A 9711-nucleotide genomic window follows, 5' to 3' on the forward strand; every position below is an offset into this window, starting at 1 on the left:
AATGAGCCTTTTTCATTCATCATCTAGGGAAATCATTAGCAAGCTTTCACCCTGACCAGCTCATCCGTACTAAATGGGGGCAAAGCTACTTTTTCTCTCCCCTTCCTTGGGTCATGATGTAAAGTGGTTCGTTTCTGTCACTCAGATGGATCTAAGGCTGTAATCTCGTCAACAGATCAGAGCCGCGGTGGCTGCGCACCGGGCGCGGCCTACTCCGACCACGGCCTAATGGGATTGGCTGCCACCACTCGATATGTTACAGTGATTAGGCTGCTTGAAAGCGTTCAGGGATTTAGGTTGCAAGCACCAGGTTGCATGCAATTAGTGGAACATTAGCGGCAGAATGAAGTGTGCAGCCTTGAGTAATTCAGGAGACAACTGGGTAATTGTCGATTGCCCAGTTGAGATGAAAGTAAGCTTAGAGTCAAGACAGTGCTGCTAGTTTTGCACACATTCTGTGTCTTATTTGAAAAGAAGTATTTTTATGAATTCAGTGTTGCTCAGTTGTTGATTTTTATTTGCTTCTCACCATTTTCAACATTCATTTGGAGATGTTCTGGTTTAGTTGCTCCAGTGGCCGGTCCGCGGTTTATCCTGTTTCATTGTGACGTCACTTAACTCTCAGGCTGTCTGCCAGGATGAAAGGTCGATCCAAGTTTTGTCCAACCGGCTCCTCCTACACAAACCTGCATATGTGCAAACAGTTTGCAAAACACAAAAAGAGTTTCAGGAACTCGATCAGCTCCGTCCGTAGATTCTCTATTAGACTCAAGACGGGACTTTGACTGGGCCCCGGATACACCATTAATATCACTTCCAGTCTGGAGAAACATGCTGAAACATGGAAAAAATAATCTACACCTAAATTTATCAGGAGTAATAAATTTAATAATACATCATTCAAAAAATAAATCAATCAGATGTTCTGATCAGACTCATTACAATGAATGTTTTTACAAAATACATTTTAATCTTACTATTACTATACTATTACTCTACTTGTTACTTACATTTGAGTGTTATTATTTTGAGGTAAAGCTAGTATTATTTCGGTATAATTTTTGTCCTCCAGCTTCTTTCTACTGAGTCCATGAGGAGAGTCAGTGAGCACTATGGAGAAACCCCTTATCGTTTAATATTTCAAAGTACAATCAGCCTTGTTTTTACCTCATAAGCAGTTTAAAAGTATTAACATCAGGTAATTATCTACTATTTTTACCCATTGAATAAATATTTAGAATTAAATGTTGTTTTTTTTTTGTGTGAAATCATGCTGCTGAAAAAAATATAACTGTTTGAAATCTGTTTCCACGTTCTTTTCAGTGATGTCAATAAATATAAAGTCAGTATCATTTTCAAACCTTATTCTATTTTTTTTTTTTTTTTAATTTGCATTCGACTCTGTATGAAGCTTGTTTGCAAACAGAGCTGAAGAGAGTGTTTTGTCGGCTGATTCAGTCACATACTTAAAGCAAAGTTTACAGAAACAATCTGCCTTTGATGGATTTAATAATCTCATGTACAGTTTCTCAGTATTCGGCCTCTGACGAGCGGTGACCCAACAGTGCCGGAGACAACGCCCACTGCTCTCTGCCTCCGAACCACACAAGGCGGCTCACAAGATTCGCTGCTTCGATCCTGCAGGATAATCTGACCGGGCTTAACCTCCACGTCTCCTCCTCGAAACAATTGCACAAATACAAATTTTACTTAGGTGCATTTAAATGTGTGAGATGAGATCTCACTGGAGCTGACGCAGATTGTGTAATGGGCTCCACGCTTTCAGGTCATGCCGTCGCGGAGACCCCTCTGTACGGCACTGTGCAGCCACGGTTGCCGTATTTAGCTGCCACCTCACCACCTGGGATTTAAACCTCTTAGCAGTAAGAAGTTTATAAGACCTTAATGCCGGCCTCCTGCCTCATCCATGTGACGGATGCTGGAGTCAAGAGTACATCAAGCATGAAATTCAAGTTGGGATGAGAGGAGCAACACTTGTAAACTCAAGATAAAATCTAAATGGAGAATGTTTCTGAAATGCAAACAATGAACGTCCTGCATCCTTTTCTCTAAAATAAGGAGTAATAGTTTCCTTCCATGCCTACGCTTCATATTTGTACAGGAATAATAGTCATAGGTAGTTCTGAACATGCGTTATATGTTCCATCACCGAGTCACATCAGATCAGTGAAAAACAAGCAAATATTGACATCATTGTCTTTCACTGCACCCTGACATGTCCGAGATCATTTTCTCCTTCTTTTACCTCAATCCCCATCGCCCTCAATAGACTAAATGGATTGAACGGCCAATCAGGAAGAGGCCCCTCCTAAGTCCAGGTTTAAGAACAGGGAATTAAGAAGTGAATCTCTGCTGGTGAAAGCTGGTGACTTCATTTGAGCCTTTACGACACTCCGTCTAATCAAGATACATTTCAGGAAAGCTCAGCCCCTCCTTCCCAATCTCCTTCCGTTCTAAAATCACCTTTCAGCACAATTAGTGCTGTGATTGGATTCTCTGCAGGTGCTCACATAGACCCGTCAAAATTTCCTTCCTCGAGGACCTTGAGAGTGCGGAGGAAGAAATCATGGGTGCAGGAGCAAGCGCTGAGGACAAAAAGTCCAAGGAATTGGAAAAACAGCTCCAGGAAGATGCCGATAAGGAGGCTAAAACGGTCAAACTGCTGCTGCTTGGTGAGTTGTTGCATATGAGTGGACCTTGTTAGTTGAAGTTGTGCTTTTTGTCTCCAGCGACAGGTGATGCTAAGCTCTTCAACTGATGGGTTTTGGGTTCAGAAGACTCTGAGTACGGACGAAGCTTTTAAAATCAGGGATAACTTCAGAGAAGATGCATGAAATAAATCAGAATACTTATAGTTTTAGGTTTGCGGACCAAAGTTTAAACTAACCATAGCAAGACATTTGACTAGCAAAGGTTGGAAGATGAAGGTTTTCACTCTACTCACTTGTTTCATTTTTAATGTCTCGCATTTTGGATTTCGACCATTTGATTTTGGTTTAAGCTTCTCTCCGGATCTTTTTGCAACAACCAAGAGAACTGACTGCAGAGATGAAGCTTTAACCCACTCCCACAGTTCAGGATTACACCTTAGATAAAAGAAATCAACAGACAGAGGAAGTGGAAATCATTTGTCTGTAGATAATCTAATCCACAACCTCAGAGAAAGTAATTATTAAACATATAGACAGAAGATAAAAACTGATGGTGAAGTATTTTGACAGATTTTCACACCGATGCTCGACATTTAAGTATAACTATATAATTAATGCCCACAGTTTGACTATATTTCAAAGTTTCCTTACAAATTTGGTGATTGTATTGAAATAACAGCCTCTGCTCCCGGTTGACCAGCGGCTGCTGACTTTCTGGTTCTAACGAAAGGACGCAGCTTCTTAAAAGATCACTGACTTTAGTCTAAATGAATCACAGCCCTGCAGTGATACGACAATCCGATTAGCTAACAGGTTTAGTGCAGATCCACTTGCTGAGGTCTTTGTTGATTCTCAACTCGCACATGATGTGTAACAAAAATGTTTTAATGGCATTTACATCCGACTGTCATAGTTCTGATTCTAGATTTTAGACTCATCTATATATCATCCACTAGAAGACATTTCTGGATAAGATATAGAATTGCATGATAATAACCATCGGATGGAAACTGCAGTTGGTCCCTTTTTTGAAGTTTTTTGGCAGCAACTTGCTGTTGTCTGTCACTGACAATGACAGCAACAACACAGGAAAATGTTCAGCGGAGAGCCCCCTGGTGGTAGGAGAGGAGAACTACAAATTACAGATAATGTTTAACAGGTTTGCAGATGATTTAAATATTGAGAATAATCTGTACAAATGTAAACACTGATTATATTTTTAAACATAGTCTTAACCTCACATGAAAAGCTTAATACCTGTAAAGAAATTAGGACAAAAACATTAAAGACACATTGAAAGTAGTTAAACTTGCTTTAAAATTAGTGAACTATGAAGAGTACAAATGAGATTTCTGAGCTTAAGAAGAGTTACATTGATTGTTAATTTCACTAATTTCTTTGCTCATTTAATGCACATTGTTGATGAAATTGGCTAAAAAAAATGTTTTTAAAAATCTATTCAACAGTTCCTATATGACAAACATATAGAAGCATAAACCTGTAAAACAGAGACTCACAGAAGGCAAGATGATGGTGCTAGCATTTTGTTTTGAATGACAAAACGTTTCCCACCCTCCACTCACTAATGACCACTACAGCCAACCTGGGATCTCCTTTGAAAAGGTTTGATGAACCCTTTAAAAGCTCAGCAGTAAGTCTCCGGCTTAGTGTGGCTGAGAAAGGTGGTCAGCCCTCACTGCTCTCTGACGCCATAAACTCCTTCAGCTCAGCGGCAGCTTTCATGGAAGTGCAGAGCCTGATCTGCTTGGAAGCTCTTCTTCAGCCAGCACATCCTATTCTGCCACCGAAATTATGTGATTAACCCACATTAGGCTTGCATGCTCATTGTTCAGATGCAAAACGTGAGACTAAAGATTGTTCACTATGCATTGTGGTTTTGCCAATGCACTGTCTATTGGGAGGGTGGGATTTTACCAGAGGCTGCAAAATCTTCAGGAACCATGAAAGAATGCCGGAGAACCAAATAACTTTGGAGTAAAATTCAACAACATGGTGAAAATATTGGCTTTTTTTGGTGTGATTTTGGTCTTTAGAGAACTTTATAACCACCCAAACCTTACTGATCACTCCGAGCTAATATTGAGCTAACTCTTCAGCAAAATACACGAGCCTATTTTTAAGTAAATAATCCCTTAACATCGATGATAAAGCACTTGTTCCATTAGCAGACTATTTCACTTGTAAAATGGGAAAAAATGTCTTGCTGAGAAGTGAGTTGTAGACTGAATAAACAGACTTCAGTCTGTTTATTTGCACTGGAAACTGAACCCAAATTACTTTGTAATATTTTGTGTTTTTGCATTGTGCATCGTTTGGATCTTAAATGCACACATTTGAATGATGACAGAGAAATGCTTCAAAGAGAAGTCCAGATATCCTCGCTGACATTTTCCTTCTTTTTCAGGCGCTGGTGAATCAGGAAAAAGCACCATTGTAAAACAAATGAAGTAAGTATTAAAATCCGTTACTGGAAAATTTCTCAGTTTTTTTTTTTATGTGGCGATGAGAGTAAAGAAAATCCACAGGGTGGCACTGTAGGCATTAGATCGATCAAATATGAACAGTGGGAGCTCTGGAGCTTGCCATTCAACTTTTGATTTTTTTTTTTTTAAACAACTTTTATTTACCAATGTTGTTTTTATGTTGTTTCAAATAGACTTCCGTCCACCTGAGGCAGAATCAGTGATGAAAAGTTGTTTTTCTGCTCACACACAGGATTCTCCACCAAGGCGGTTACACAAAAGAGGAGCAAATGGAGTTTAGGACGATCATCTACGGAAACATCCTGCAGTCGGCTCTGGCTATCATCAGAGGCATGGAGATGCTCAGCATTGATTTTGGCGCACCTTCCGCGCAGGTGTGCTGCAGACGTTTTCTGATGCTCTCGAATTCCAAAGCAGAATTAAAATCGAATAAATAAATAACCTTGTTTTCCATGACCTGTGCTTATTGTGCATGAAACTCGTAGGAGGATGGGCAGAAGCTGCAGAACTTGTCAGACTCCATTGAGGAAGGGACAATGCCTCCTGAGCTGTCTGATGTCATCAAGAAGCTGTGGAAAGACTCTGGAGTGCAGAGCGCGTACGAGAGAGCGGCTGAGTACCAACTGAACGACTCTGCTGGATAGTGAGCGGCTTTCCCAGCGTTAAACAACATAAAAAGGATGATCATTGTGTAGATACAAAGGGCATATATGCAAATCTTGATTGCTTTGCTGTTCGTCCTGACATCTTCAGCTACCTCAGCGAAATGGACCGGATCTGTCTGCCGGACTACATGCCCACCGAGCAGGACGTGCTGCGATCTCGAGTCAAAACAACTGGTATTATTGAAGAGCAGTTCTCCTGCAAAGAGCTGCACTTCCGGTGAGCTTCAACATTTACATATTGATGGAAAACGAGTTGACTCTTGATTGCACTGTCCACGGAAACATATTGGCCCAAAGTTAACTTCCTGACCTGGTTTGATGCAAGATAACCTTAAGTAAATAATTAAACCTGTAGTTTTAGTGTATCTCCTAATTTGAACAGATTTCATAATCCATGCAGTCCCGATAGGCAGGTTAGCCCAGAAATAAAAAAATAAAATCTAAATAAAGGTTCCCAGTTTGGCCACTTCAGAGCTTGTTTCAACTTTTTACGCTTTACAGGATGTTTGACGTGGGAGGTCAGAGGTCAGAGAGAAAGAAGTGGATCCACTGTTTTGAGGGTGTGACCTGCATCATCTTCTGTGGAGCCCTCAGCGCTTACGACATGGTGCTTGTAGAAGACGATGAAGTGGTGAGTCAGAATGGCTGCAATGTTGTTTAAAAAAAAAAAAAAACATGTCATGAAGGTTTTTGTGTCTCTGGTCTATCCAGAACCGCATGCACGAGTCCCTCCATCTATTCAACAGCATCTGCAACCACAGATTCTTCGCTCTGACCTCCATCGTGCTTTTCCTCAACAAGAAGGATCTCTTCGAGGAGAAGATCAAGAAAGTCCATCTGAGTATCTGCTTCCCTGACTACGACGGTACGTTCAACAGATGGCAACTTTTTGCGAGAGTTTCACAGGTTGAAAAATGCCCTAGTCTCATGTTATTTACACCAAAGAAAAACAAAAATGAAGTGATTCAGCTGCTTTTCCAGGGACTCCACCCAATGTTGGGGGCAATCAGAGGCTATAGTTTGAATGGAAGCAGCCATTCAAACTATAGCTGCTTCCATAGTTTGAATCAAAATTATGTATGTATATGTATAACATTTAAGGTCTTGCATTATCTAGAACTCAGTTAAAATTATGTTGTGGCTTTTTTAATGAGAGTATTATGCATTGTTTTATCTGGAGATTCAATGAAGCTGTAAAATATCCAGTAATGAAACCTCTCTCAATAAAGTGAAAGACTTTCTTGTATAGCTTTTACAATCAGTGGCTAGAAGTTATTCTTGCTTGTAACATTCAGGCACCTAAAACTCCTAAAACAATTTTTTTTTGCACCAAAAGTAGTTGCATTGCCTCCCAAAGAGGGCGAGGCTATTTATGAGGGGAAAAAAAGCAACACTGAATTTATCTATGCTCCAACACAGGGGAGAAACAACAGTCACACTTTCTCTGGCATTTTATTCAAAGAAATTTAAACCATAGATACTATAATGGGAAATTATAGATCATAGAGGTCTGTGATTATTTTATTATTTAGTTTAGCGGACGAGCACCTCAGCTCCAACAAACCTTGACCAACTCTGAATATCTGCAACTGTGACTCAAATACCACAACAATGACGCATTAATAACATTATGTAGTCTCTATCTATGCTGCCACTTATAAAGATTCACTCACCTTAGCATGCTGAATGTTTGAAACTGAAATTGCAAATGACAACACACAGCTGTTACCTACATCCTGTTCATCGTGAGTGCACCCATGGATGGTCCATCTTTCAATGCAAGATCATCCATCGTCTGTAGCAGTTGTGCCCAAAGTTGGTCCTCCAGGGCCGACATCCAGCACGCTTTAGTTCTCTCCCTGGTGGTAGTAACAACCTTTTCAGCATGTCAGTGTTCTTCTTAGGCTTCTAATGAGCCATCATTGCATCCAGATGTGTTAAACCCGGGAGAGAACTAAAACACATCTGGATGCATCATGGCATCCAGATGTGTTAAACCTGGGAGAGAACTAAAAGATGCAGGATGCCAGTCCTCGAGGACCGACTTTGGGCACCCCTGATCTATAGTCTCTTCTCCTTGCAACTTCGTAGGGGGCTGGTGCCTATCTCTCCAGCAGTCACTGGGCGAGAGGCGGGGTACACCCTGGACAGGTCGCCAATGGACAGTTGTTTATAAATTAAGAGAAAAAATAATAATAACAACATGAGATGTTTATGTCAAGTTAAAAGTAGCGTGCCCTGTCCTGATGCAGCAGGACACTGGGAATTACACGCCACTAATCCCAGCTCAAATGCAGCATTAAAACTGGGTGCCAATCACAGGTGACATATATATCATAAGATTTTCTCTCTTTTTCTCGTCATCAACCCTCATTTCAGTCAATCTCTACTTAGGTTTAGTTGACTAAAATATAAAGTCAAAGAGGAATGCACTTCCTAAATAATGATAGATTAAATAAAATAATAAGTAATGTTGGATGTTAATTATATTATCTTTCACTTCTAATAATTCATGGGATCTGATTGGGTGTCATTTCTGTCTCTCTCACTCATTTTTACATTATTTATTGATAAAGATCTTAAAGTTGTGGCCTTTGTGTTCAAATTTGTCATTTAGTGTTTTTCTAGCTTTTGGTCTGGAAATAAATATGCTAATATAAGAACAAAAAAAGAGTATTGATGAAGACAGGGCAGTGTTGATTTGTCTCTATTAACTGATGCATGTATATGTCGAAAAACGTCTTTCAGGCCCCAACACATATGATGATGCCAGTGCCTACATCAAGACACAATTCGAGGATTTGAACATGAAGAAAGGTCAGAAAGAAATCTACTCCCACATGACCTGTGCCACAGACACGAAGAACGTCGAGATCGTGTTCAACGCCGTGACGGACATCATCATCAAAGAAAACCTTAAAGACTGCGGTCTGTTCTAAGCAGCTCCAGAGTGATGGGAGAGAGGTACGAGATCTTTAAAAACTGTCTTCACATACAGTAACGGGATGAGACAGAGCCCTGCAAATTTAATTAAGTCAATATTTTCTGGCCAACAACAACTGGCCATAACATGAGAAAACAGAACTCAAGCGAGAAAGGTTGGACCTTGGTGGACTGCTGAGGATGACAAATATAAATAAAAAGACTGATGCAATCCCCATGACGACTTGTGATAAAGTCTTTACAACCTCCCAACAATGTACTTTTACGTTTTCTTAAGCGGCTTTCAACAACTTTTCCTCATCTTCTCTCATTTCAGAACATCTTTTTCAACCGGAGCCCCGCACACATTGGCATTAGGAAAGAAGTGTACCAACTGGGCACAGAGCATCCTCAGACTGTTGTGTTTTATGCCGTCATCTCCACGTCAAGTTGTGGCTGGACGCTCCTAGAGAATATCATCATCTCCCATGTTACCTTCCTGCAACTCTCTGCATGTCCGGCTGGGTAAAAACAGATACTTAGTCACCATGTGAACGCTGTGGAGCCTCAGATTCCTACACAGCTAAAAGATTAAAGGTACGAAGATGAAATAGCTGCTTCTCTGATTATCATTGAGTTTTTAAAACTTATAAATTGTAAATTATAATGGAGCTGAAAGCCAAGTTCTGTGAAAACAATTAAAGCCATCTGGGAAAAGTAAAAAAAAAAAAAAAAAAAATTCTGAATAGACAATTTTCTTTGTTTTGTTTTTGAGTGCGATAGTCTCTGTGATCTTGATATTTAAGCTGAAAAGTTGCTGAGCAGATATCTCTGATGTTCCCACTGCTTGCAGTCTGTCCAGATTACAAACCCAATTGTGCACGTATCTAACCTACATAGTGTTAATGTACTGAATTCACTTAACATTTTATTGTGATGAATAAATCT

General features: G+C 40.1%; 1 protein-coding gene across 1 annotated transcript; it reads left to right on the forward strand.

Moving 5' to 3' along the window:
- The first annotated feature begins 2390 nt into the window (after positions 1-2390).
- On the forward strand, positions 2391-9711 carry gnat2 (guanine nucleotide binding protein (G protein), alpha transducing activity polypeptide 2). Its single transcript, XM_032572933.1, has 9 exons — positions 2391-2693; positions 5098-5140; positions 5409-5550; positions 5662-5819; positions 5930-6058; positions 6343-6472; positions 6553-6706; positions 8590-8805; positions 9101-9711. Exons 1-8 carry the CDS (start codon positions 2588-2590, stop codon positions 8778-8780), a joined length of 1053 nt encoding a protein of 350 aa, XP_032428824.1. The 5' UTR covers positions 2391-2587; the 3' UTR covers positions 8781-8805; positions 9101-9711.

The sequence above is a fragment of the Xiphophorus hellerii genome, chromosome 1 (genome assembly GCF_003331165.1).
Source record: "Xiphophorus hellerii strain 12219 chromosome 1, Xiphophorus_hellerii-4.1, whole genome shotgun sequence".
In the NCBI taxonomy this organism is placed as follows: domain Eukaryota; kingdom Metazoa; phylum Chordata; class Actinopteri; order Cyprinodontiformes; family Poeciliidae; genus Xiphophorus; species Xiphophorus hellerii.

Coding starts and splice junctions, on each gene's coding strand:
- gnat2 (XM_032572933.1), top strand. CDS start 2,588: ATGGGTGCAGGAGCAAGCGCTGAGGACAAAAAGTCCAAGGAATTGGAA. Junction 5,820..5,929: donor CTGAACGACTCTGCTGGATA/GTGAGCGGCTTT, acceptor TGACATCTTCAG/CTACCTCAGCGAAATGGACC. Junction 6,473..6,552: donor TTGTAGAAGACGATGAAGTG/GTGAGTCAGAAT, acceptor TGGTCTATCCAG/AACCGCATGCACGAGTCCCT.